Consider the following 12,269-nt stretch of genomic DNA (forward strand, 5'->3'; position numbering starts at 1 on the left):
CATCAACCACCTCATCCATTCATCTTTCCCTATATCCCACTTAAAGTGCGTCTGGCTGCATTTTACTTATTAACCACAATATATTCCCACTGCCTCAGTGACATTTTGCTATTGAAGGAAGTGCTAATCAGCTGGAGCCTCTGCTACTATTGCATGCAGCCGACAAGTTTCATAAAACTAGCAGAGTGCAACAGACAGCCAACGATTTAAGCAAAATGGAAACAGCCTTGTCCACTACCAAGTGAGACAGACTTCTGCCGGCATGTCTGCGATCCAAGAGCTCACTGTTTGACAAGCAGCAGCCAAGTTCTTATTTCACCAGCCGTAGGACTGGAATCAATAATTCTGTTACTTTTAAACAAGCTCTAACTAGCTTTTGATATTTATATTGTACCTCGAGGAGGTAAACGGGGAAATTGTTCACACCTTTTCTAGTGCTATTGTGTTTCTAGAGATTTTTAAATATTAATTTCTGCAGGAAAATATGTTTCTGTAGGGAACACAAAACCATAAAGCAAGTATGAACATCAGAAGGCTAACATTTGAAATGAATCATCTCGGTTATTAAACCAAAACTGTTTGAGACAGCCACTCAATTCAGCAGGACAGCAAGGTATTTATGTAAATAGAAATGCCTATACCACAAACAAAGATCTATCATGACCCTCGCTGGTTTCTTTGCTGTAAAAATATTAAATACTTCTGGAAAAGTCTAAAATACTTAATTTGCAATAGTGCTCCATAAGTGAGCAATTAGGCTGGCTTTGGAGATTGTATAGTTCAGAGGAGTGCAAGCGTAATCATATTTATGGCTATATACTGAAAATCAATATAAAATATAATCTTAATATACCAGTTTATTCTAATAAGTACATGTATTATGAATTAATTTTCACATGAAGTTAACGTGTTAATAATGGATACATTTAAAATAGTTTTAATTCAAAAGATCATGGTGTGCCTTAAAAACTGTAGATTATACATGGAGGTCTGCAACATTCTGCAACATATATATAGCCATATTACTGTCATTAACTCTTTACAAGTAATCTGTAACTGCATATATATGCAATGTGTGGAAAAATCATTCTTTAAGAGAAAGAAAATAGAGGTTTGTAAATAATGGCACTAGAAGAAAAGGCATTATTATATAATATATTTTTTTCTAAGAAATAACCAGAAATTGTAAGTCTAATTACTTTTCTTAACTCCCCCAAATTAATCTTAAAATGTTTAGTATTTACCAAAATGTGTATTATTTCTTCAGGTTTTTTATCATCTACAGGAATCCCATTGACCTCCCTCAGTTCATCACCAACGTGAATAAGACCTACAGAAGGCAAAGAGGAGCTGTGAAATGGTAGCTACCTGTTATACAAAAGATGCCACTAACATTCAGCTTTTTTCCTCCCTTGTTCATCCACTTTAAGCTCTAACTTAAAAGCAGAAATATATGGTGAAGACAACAACAGCTGCTGTCTTCACAGATAAGTTTGAGATGGTTGGTTTACTCACCTCGCTTCCTTCTTCCCAAATACCAGTACCATTTCTCTATGACTTTTCCAGACTTTAATACAGATGTTTGAAAAACGTCCGTGCCAATTACTTTTCTACTTGTACTACTTTCTTATTGCTACGTAGCTGCAAGTACTGCAAAGATCACTCAGGCTGTGAGTGCTAATTTGTGGCACAAATACTTCCTGATTTAACAATATATATCTAGATTTACTCCATTACCCCATCTAAGTGTGAAACACAGCTGTCCTAGATTCTCCTCAATGAAAAGAAGCACTCCAGAGCATAACCCAGGACCTCTTTTGCTTGAGTTCTTTCAGACTCTGAGCATCCCAAACTAAACAATGGCAGTCAAGGATATGTTGGTATTTTGAAAATTACCAGCTGAAACTCCAAATGGATGTACTAATATAAAATCATTCAGCCTTCCCGAGTTCCTCCATGAGCAGGCTGTAATTTTGGCATATCCCATAATTTCTAAGTGGATGTCTTCAACTGGAAACAAATTACGTTATCTCTTAACAAACCCTGTGTCTGCTAACTCAAACATTCCTGATTGCAAGTGAATTGAGGAAAAAAATTCAGCACGAATACTTTCACCAGTATTGAAATATCACTTCAGAAAGTTGTCCAAACCACCGACACTTTTCTTTGTGATAGTGATGTATTTCGTGAGTACAAAAAGCTCCCGTTTTATCTCATCTTTTCCTGAGTTGTAGAACGTGAATGGCTAGTGGAAAACAGCAACACCTTACCACTTCTGTCTGCAGCTCCTCCACGCATTATCCTGGCCACCACAATTGCACCAGTATGTTCATCCCTTTTGATAGTAGCCCCCTGTAAAAAAAACCCAAAACATTAGTGGGTTAATCGTACCATAATTTTAATTCACTACACTAAAAAAACATTTGCTGTGTAAAACGGCAAAAAGTTGACGTATCAATGTGTGAATAAGCTCGAGATGATACCTGCTCATGAAAAGAATATAAAAAATATGTTGTTCTATTACCATCCTATTAAAGTGTCAATTCTTTTCCACTCAGAACTGACTCATGCAGTTTGGACAAATGACACGAGAAGTTTTCTTTGCGATGTGATGTTAACTATAGCATACTTTACTTGAGTCTGCTGCTAAAATTGTACAAAACTATTACTAATTGATAAATTGTTTTTCGTGCCTTAAAACAGACCACATGACATACTATGGGCTCAAAAGTTTATCTGTGTTCGTAACAGTTGCACTTTACGCTCCAAACTGCCTGTGTACCCACGAGTCATAGTGTTACTTTACAACGCTATCAATAAACAAATACAAATTTGAGAAATGCCCCTGCACATCAGGGCTCACCTGGAAAACCCGCGGGACAGAAATGCAGAGGAGTGGAACATTTCCTGAGTTAGTCATGACTGTTTTCCTACATTACACAAACACAGCGGCAAGGCATTTAGGTAAAATGACATCATGTAGTTAAATTTCCAGCAAACAGCTGTCTAGATGAGAAAAATGCCTTTGTAACTGGAACTGTGAGGGTACGCTGAGAAGAGGCACAGGGGGATGGGGAAGCAGCCGGCAGTGGCAGTGACAAGAGGAAAGGGGAAGGGGAAGGGAAGCCAGACACAGAGCCGCTGCCGAAGCCGCGGTGCCAGTCCCAGTCGTTTCAAGCAGACGGGAAGGAGCGAGGGGGGAAATGCTGCTCTGGAAGACAGAATCCACAGAATAATGAGGGGGATTTTAGCTAGATAAGTATAATCACCTCCAAAAAGGTTATTAGGTCTGGTATTTTTAAAAAACAACACAAAAAAGTACCTCCTGCCCAACAGCTTTTTATCTGCACACAATTACTTTGCCATGTCAATGTAGTTGGCTACCTGCGATAGCTCTCACTTTGTTCATCAACAAAGATGTTTAGGACTCTGGCAAATAAGTCAATTCTCTGAATATTTCCATATTTTTGATTAGTGAAGGAACAGTATTACTTCACCTCTGAGTACAAGACAGTGGTTAGAATTTCCTTCCATCAGAGAAGTGTTGCACTTGAAGTAAGGTAAAGAAGTACTTCATAAAGATCCCGAATAATTAAATTGCTTTGACAGCTAGCTTTGTATATGAGTTTAGATTAAACATGAACATCATGTTTATCACTACTTCAATTTTTAAGTATTTCATGGATGTGAAGGTGAAATATGTACAAATAAATAACGGGGGTGACATTTTACCACAGTTAACATTTTTACTGACTAAACTTGTTTCCCTTTTCCTCTGCCTCTAAGATGAAAATGCAGCACAAAAAAAAAGGGGGAGATTAATTTATAATTTTTTATATGCAAGTTGAATTTATTGCATATTGAACAGAAAGGCTTTATGCCTTTTACCCAGAAGTCAACACGATTAAATGTCACTGAATGCAAAAGGCAAGCGATGACCGACAGCCTTCCACTGTGACCACCCAGCTACCCCCGCCCAGCGCTGATGTCTGAAAATGAGTACTTCACTTCACCTTGTTTCTAGACAGACTGTAGAAGAAAACTTCTGTGCAATTGAAGACCACAGTATTGACCCAGACAACGTCTGGAAGTAACAATAAGGCTCACGTCCAAGTGGAACAGTCACTTCATGCTCTATGTGATTCTCACTACTCAGACAAAATGAATTTCCCTAGCACAGATTAGCTGATTTGAAAGATGCCCCAGTAAAGATAACAGGTAAACTGGAATTTCCAAACAAAGCACAAAATCAAGTTCAAATTTACAGGGAAATTATTTAACCCAATTTAGCTCTCTGTCAATAACTCCTCTATGGCAAACCCAAAGGGAATGGGCAGGCCCATGAAACGCACTATTTGAATTATGTATTTTTGCTGTACCTATAGTACACAAAGAAAAAAGGAGTTCCTTAAATTTCCCTTCCCTCACAATTCAGAACACTTAAAAAAAAATCAAACACAAGTGGATTTCTTTTTGAAAACCCGAATAGTTGATTTTCTGAAAAAGCAGCTTCTCTTGTACTGCTGCCAGCCCTGTTTAAACTATGAGGTATATATAATCTGGCAAGAATTTCTCCTTATGAGATGTTCAGCTCCAGTACTTTCAGTTACATGTGCAGTGCAGCTCCTCATTTAGAGCTTTAAAAATGGAAGAAGGTTAGACTGGACCTTGAGAGCTGGAAAATATTTTCAGTGTTGCTAGCCAAAAGTGTAAGTTACCCTAAATGAGACATATACAGATGTAATAGCATAGCTCAGTTTAAAATACTTTTAAAAGGAAAAATAAGGAGTTTGAGAGCCATATGGTGATCAGACTGAGAAAATATTTAAAGGTATACCATGCAAAAGCACTAAAAATAATACAAGCTTCTTCAAGCAATGCTCTTTCACTGTTTTTTGGGTTGCTTTTGGGTGTTCTTTTTTCAGTATTAATGTAGTAACACTGATTGGTGAGCATCACTCAGGGTTTCACAGATGTGAGCTTTATTAGTTCATCCACTTATCTGCTGGTACCAGCATATAAACATTACAACCCTTTCTTTTTAAAGAAAGACAGACTAGCCTGTAAAATAAATCACTAATAAGAGACTTTGAAACACCAGTATGATTTTTGCATACCTTTCTGTTAAACAAAAGCACATGCAGATGTTGAATGCAAACAAGTACTTCAATAAGCCTTATTTTAATGCTCTATTGAAAATGCAAATACAAATATGTTACCTACTTTATAATGAAGACCTATTTAAAAGCTGATGCCCACATACACGTAGACTATGCACACTAAAGTTGTCCATACATCCAAATTAATTCCACCTATAAAACAGATGGGTTCATTCACTAATAAGAACAGAGCTACGGGGACTCAGAGCGAGAGGTGACCAAGAGCTGTAGAATCTGCATGGGCAGAATATGTAAATGACTGTTTTAAATCACCACAATTCATTTCACCGAAGTTCAGCTATGGAAATCAGGTATCTAGTTCAAGCTAGATGTCTAGGCTCTTCCTATAGTTAATGAAAAGAAATAGGCAGATCTGGCAAATGAATCATCCTTCCATTAAGGTAAGCATCTTAGACAGCATGGTTCATTCTCTGGAGCTGCCTATTTTTCTCTTGACTATAGACACAGCACAGAGATTAGTTCTCAAATGGCTAAATTTACGTGAAATGAATCTGTATGACAAAGAAGCAACCATCTTAAAGTGAAGAAGCATCCTATTCAGAATAACTGCATGACAGCTGTAACAAACCTGGAATATCATTTGGGAGCTGGAAGTAGTGAGAGGTCAGGAACTGCACTCTTGGTAGCGTGGTTGTACATCTCAGATATCAGGAATGCTAACCAGGAACATGGCAGTGGCTGAAAAAGTCCTGGAGAGGTAGGCATAAGTAAAAACCCTCCAAGCTATCTGATAAAAAGCCTAATTATAGCCAGGTGAATTTTGGACTATCTCTGAAAAGAGATGTTTCTACTTTTCTTTACCTAAGGTTCAGAGATGTTCTAAATTACTTCATTCAGCTAAAATCTCCTAACACAATTTCACCTTGCTTGAGCGAGACACTGCTAGAATGGCATTTGTTAACAGAGCATTTAGAAAAAAAAAACCAAACCACAACAAAAAACTGTGGAAGGATTAGCAAAAAGTTTAAATAATCTCTTCCAAAAAACTGGAGCAAAGTTCAGCACTGACTTCTGAACTAATGAAATCTGGCAAACATAATGCCCTCCCACAAACCATGTGCTTCCCTCTCTTTTGAGATGATTACTCCTAGGAACTCAGGCTTCGTTAATATGGAATTAACACCGGCTCAGAACACCAGTGAGGTGCTCAATTCGGAGAAAAGCACAAACAAGTACAAACGGAAATGTGGTGCAGTTTTATATAAAAATGGTCAGTAGATATATTCCAAAGAAGTTAAGAGTGCCTAATCTGCTTCGCAGAGAGTACTGCTGAAAGTCATCCAAAGGAGATATCCAATTCAGGAACGTTCAGGGTGTGCAACTGATGTAAAGCTTACGGCTTTGCAGAAAAACAACATCTACTGTTTGTGTACAAATAGAGAATGAGAATGTATCTGAGGTGAAAGAAAAGTTCAAAGAGCTCAGCATCTTCAAGTCAAGAAACCAGACAATCTCCATCCCAGAAAAAATTTTGTATGGTACCTCCAATCCAAGCTCAGTAGCAAGAATCCTGATATAATGATGCAAGCGGAACTCAGACTTTTTGACTGGAGAATAGTGAATAGATAAACTGAACAAGCAGAGACTCTTTGATCTGTACTGAGAATATCCAGGATTTTAGAACAAGCTCTGAAGGAAAAGCCATTAAAAAGACATGGAAATAAATAGAAAATCAAATTTTAAATAGTTTACTAAACACAGATCACGGCATATCCTTTCTTTAGTAAAATGACTTCAGGAAGCATAAACACAGTAGATCTAATACATCTAGTATCAACCTGTCTTTATTTACTCTGCCGTGCCATATTTTGGTAAAACCTTATCTGAATTACTATTCATGTTTCTTCTCAACCTAGCTAAGGGGAGGGGGGGGTAATCTAGGGAAGACAAAACCACAAATAATAGGTTTGTTTTATATTGTGGTGATGGTGTCACAGTAAGTCACTAAAAATATGCCACAAAGAAATTAATGTTTAACATTAATAATGTTAAAATCGATGGAAGGTGGGTTATGGAAGAGGAGGAGGAGGACACTATACACTATTCTTCAAAGTTTTCCTGGAGAACAAGTAACATGCAAAAGCTCTTCTCCAACAAAAATAAAACATCAAGATAGGCTGGGGATGTGGAAAGACCACAAATACTCCTTTCCCATACAGGTAAGGTACAATCTTAGAAATGTTGATTAAAGGGCAGGTTTTGGAAGTCATTCAGGCCAATCTCCTGCTCAGGACAGAATTACTGTCAATGCCAGATCAGGTCAGCCATTGTCTTATGGTATAGGTTGGAGATTCCACTTCTCCGGTCAGTCTGCTCCAGTGCTGGACTTCCCAACTAATGAAATGCTTCTGTTAATTCTCAGTCTAAACCTCCCAGGGCTGCAAGTTGTGGCCATTGCCCTGTGTTTTAGCACCTTTCACTGCTGAGAAGAGTTTGACTCTACTGTCCCTGTGAGCTCCCTGCTCTCAAGTAGCTGTAGGCTGCAATTAGCACCCTCCCTTTGCCTCTTCCTAGTAATAGGTCTATCACAGATTCCATTCTAAGGCTGTTTTTGCCTTGGTAAATAAACTAAGCAGTCTTAAACTGAAGAACTGAGTTCTCTCGTATGTTTTATATTTTCCATGGCTGCCGTCCTCTCTAGTAAAACAAAGCTCTAAAAAAAACCCCTCTCTGTTACCTCGTTAGCACAAGAGTTGTGCTATGAGTGGATGCACCTTTTAAGAGCTTGTACTGGTGTTGGCTGGGATAGAGTTAATTTTCTTCATGGTAGCTCACATGGTGCTATGTTTTAGATTTGTGAAAACAGTGTTGATAACACAATTTAGCTATTGCTCAGCAGTGCTTACACAGCATCAAGGCCTTTTCTGCTTCTCACACTGCCCAGCAGTGAGCAGGCTGGGGGTGCGCAAGAAGCTGGGATGGGACACAGCTGACTGCTGACCCCAGCTGACCAGAGGGATACCCCACACCATATGATGTTGTGCTCAGCAATGAAACCGGGGGAAGAAAGAGGAAGTGGGGATGTCTGGAGCGATGGCGTTTGTCTTCCCAAGTAACAGTTACTTGTCATGGGAGCCCTGCGTTCCTGGAGACGGCTGAACACCTGCCTGCCCATGGAAGTAGTGAATGAATTCCTTGTTTTGCTTTGCTTGCACACATGGCTTTTGCTTTACCTATCAAACTACCTTGACATCAACCTCCAAGTTGTCTCACTTTCATCCTTCTGGTTCTCTCCCCCATCCCACTGGGGAAAGCGAGCGAGCGGCTACGCAGGGCTGAGCTGCCAGCTGGGGCTAAATCACAACAGACACACAGATATCTGGAAGAGCTCAGTATCCCACCAGAGTGAGCTGGCAGGAGTGGACCTTGAGGAACAGTCCAAGGATAACCTTCGGCTTAGGCAGTTCCATTTGTCCCTTTAAGAGGGCTCAAAATCTCAAAAGCTAAATTACAATGTATGTATCTCCTAAGTTTTCAGAAATTCAGTTTTGTTTTCAGAGTTGCTATTTATCCAGCCCATTTTGAGATACTATTAACTTACAGTATTTAACTCACAAAAATCTTAGTACCAAATCTTGTTTGAAATATGAAACTACATAAATTAAGATTTTATTACGATTTTCCTGACAAATTCAAGAAAACACAAGGGTGTTTTCAATGAACACTAAAAATATGCTGCTCAGAACTCATTTCATACTGTATGTTCAAATTTCTTCACACCTTTCAGAATTAATACTCTTTCTGGTACTAAATCCTAAAGTAAATTTGCTTTCTTCTACAAAGAATTTCTTTGATAAAAAAAAGGAAAGCTTAAAGCTGTGATTTAAATATTTTGGGGAAAAAAACGTTTAATGTGTTAAAACAAAGTACAAACTTTCCACATGGTCAAACTCATAATTATGCCCATGGGAACCTACAGTCAGTCAATACCAAAACTTATTTATTGTTTACTGATGCCAGAAATCCATCAAGAATAAGAGTGGCAGTAAGATATCTACTGTGGGACAAGCTACCCCTGTATGTTTAACACAGGCATCGCTCTCCCACTGTCATCTCAAGTACAAATTCATGACTTTCTCAAAGTAACTTTGCAGATATTTCTTCAGGATTGCTATCCATTAAAACAAATATCCAGTATAACATAAAACAAAGCTCTTACTGGTTTGCAGGAGAAAAAGAAAATAGTTAAATTTTATACAAGATGACTCCCCCTCTACAGCAAATAAAAATAACCAAATCAGTAAATTTTAATATTCTTGTTATACAGCCTAGGTTTAGTCCTTTCATTTTTCCAGATATCCCCATGAAGATATTAACTTTCTAGTATTCATAATCCAAAGTACAACAACAGACATCTTAAATTTGCCCAGATTTCAATTCAAGCATTTTAAAATATGTTTTTATGCTTTTCAGTGTATCGAAAGGTCACATTTTTTTTACATGAATGCTAACAGGCACAGTTCACAACAAAGGTCAAGATTTCTTTGGGGATTCATTCTACCTCTCTCATTTTAAACCAAGTTCATGATTTGAATTCAAGATAAAAGACAAATATATTATTGATCTAAATGCTCTGACTGGCCCACATGTATAATGCTCAAATGCCATGAATGAATAAATTCTTGTTATTTATTTCATATGCTTTACTAATAATGACTGCAAATGGTGGAAGTCACAAGTATATTATTGACTGTTATGAATAAACATGCGTAATGTCTGTCTATCCACATTTCAAGTTAATATCACCCATGCACGTTCATAATCTGAACACTTCCCACCCTGCGCACAAACACAAAACAGCAAACCAAAAGACAGGGTTACTTACCAGTGGTTCCCTGTTTTTGACGAGCCTGATTATTTTAACTGAATCTTCTTCTTCATCAATATCATCAGGCATGGGGGGCAAGACAGGATCGTAGTTCTTCTGCGCAACAGTATCATGTACGGAGAGCAAAGCCTGGAAACATTAATAGCCAGCATATTATTTGGAATCTGAAAAGTTTATGAAAAACAAAGCAGAGGATATTATTTATAGCTTGACTCTACTAGCATGATGCATGTAGACTGAATTCTTGTATATAATTTTAACACATGTCCAACTGATGAAACAACTCCATAAAGTGTATGTTTTCGTATACACGATGTATGCATCCAGTAAAATGTGGATACAGAACAGTGTCTTCATACACACAAAAATAACAAGTGCTTTGCACGTTAGCTTGAAATTACAAGAATTATGCACAGGTGAAAACCTAAGTCTCCTAACGTAAGAACATCATTCTACTTGTCCTAGATAACAAGTTTCTCTGATACAGTAAGCAGTCCTATGAAACAAATAAAGCATCTTCCAGTACTTCTGTTCAAGCATGAGATGCCTGACATCAAGCTGCTGCCCAACCATTCACTTCAGAGGAGCTCTGGAAGCTTACCTTGTTACTGGATCCCTTTCATATGAGCTCCAAATTATCTTAGGAATTCTTAATTTATTGTGGAATTCATGACTGAGATTGAGGAACGTACTGCTGACACGATTTGGTTTAGGCAGGTGCTTATCAACCACCTGTCACGTGTTTTGCCTCCTTTCTCTCTGTTGCTTCTCCAGTTCATGCATAGCTTGAACAACAGGTTTTTCAAAGAAAAGCCTGACAAAAGGTTCAGTCTTAAAAATAAAATAATTTATGAACTTGCAGAAATTAAAAAATCTTGAAAGTCAAGGGATGTTAGAAAGCTCATTCTCCTCAGGCTCTAAAAAAAAAAAAATCTCAGCTATAATCTAAAATTTATAGCTTTGTCTAGACACAGAACTCCAAGTTCTTTACTATTTTGAAAAGTCTTCATTATTTGTAATACCTTTTAAATTGGTGGAAAATGGTTAAGTAATGCTTTCACTATTGCAGTGAAAAGTACACATTATAGCAGGAATACCAGCAACAGCCCTACACCTAATTCTATCTACTGCTTTCAGTTGCTTCTGTTTTCAAGTAGTTGCTCCTGAATACTTGAATATTGTACATTTTGACCTGCTATTTTTTCCCAAAGAGTCAATATTACAGAAGTTGTAGTATGAATAGCAGAAGTAATTCGCAAATTGATAACCTTTCTGATAATAAAAATAAAGCATTTTGGAAAATGTTGAGATGTTTAGGACAAAGCAGAACACATCAACGTTATTGACGTGGATCATATCAGAAGGTATCACATCAGTGACTGTACTAATGAATCTGTTGTAACAGTTACAATAATGATTAAGAATAAACTCCTTAATAAAGAACAGAAGATAGCTAGATTTCTCCGATGCCAGTTTACTTGCTACTTAATAAAAGGCAGATAATATTTGACTGAGTACACAAATGACCAGAAACTGTATATTCTCAAGGATAATGCAGATGTTTTAGAAAAGTATGACACTGCCATTAGACTACTCCAGGATTTTTTTCGAATAGAGGAGACCGTGACAACAGAAAACAATTTCCAGGCAATGCTACCAGCTATCATGTGAAAAGCAGAAGGCAAAGAGCATACAGTAATCTTGAAGTTCTGAAGCTTATAACTGAAGTTAGGTCTTCAAAATAATAAACACAGAGGAAGATTAGGTCTGCTTCATGAGAATTTGCTATTGTTTTACTAATTTCTATGCATACTGTAGAATTTAATAAAAACATTTCAACACAGTCTAATTATTTCTGGTTTTCTTCCCAAGACACAGATACAAATTTGTACTTTTTACCACCAGAAAGTACCAGCTCTCTCCCACCTAAGATTAGTTTTACTTCAGATCTGAGCTAAAAACCTCAGGCTAGCAATTATGGTTGCTCCTGGAAATTTGTATTATGAAGCATTACATATGCAAAAGCCATGCAATCACATGCAGTCCTCTAAAGATGCATGTGAAATATCAAAGATATAATAAAACAAAAGTAATGTTTGCTTTTACTTCAGGCTACTTACAGTTAAGACTTCTAATACTAGTCTTGTGCAATTACATTTTTCCACATAAAGCTAGGGCACATTCATGGACTGGTTCAACTTAATGAGGTTCTATATTGCAGTTTAAAAACAATCAGGCAGATAGACAGAACAGATGAAAAT

At 37.4% G+C, this 12,269-nt stretch overlaps 1 protein-coding gene across 4 annotated transcripts in view; it reads right to left on the bottom strand.

The window, feature by feature from the left end:
• Positions 1-12,269, bottom strand: part of MPP7 (MAGUK p55 scaffold protein 7) — a 160,807-nt gene that overhangs the window by 37,642 nt on the left and 110,896 nt on the right. For all 4 annotated transcript variants that reach the window (XM_075419596.1, XM_075419597.1, XM_075419594.1 and 1 more), the window contains 3 exons: positions 10,006-10,137; positions 2,271-2,352; positions 1,245-1,330 (listed from right to left, as the gene is read on the bottom strand). In XM_075419596.1, the coding sequence (XP_075275711.1) occupies positions 1,245-1,330; positions 2,271-2,352; positions 10,006-10,137 (300 nt within the window). The remainder of the gene's footprint in view (positions 1-1,244; positions 1,331-2,270; positions 2,353-10,005; positions 10,138-12,269) is intronic.

Source organism: Opisthocomus hoazin, chromosome 4 (genome assembly GCF_030867145.1).
Source record: "Opisthocomus hoazin isolate bOpiHoa1 chromosome 4, bOpiHoa1.hap1, whole genome shotgun sequence".
NCBI classification, from domain to species: domain Eukaryota; kingdom Metazoa; phylum Chordata; class Aves; order Opisthocomiformes; family Opisthocomidae; genus Opisthocomus; species Opisthocomus hoazin.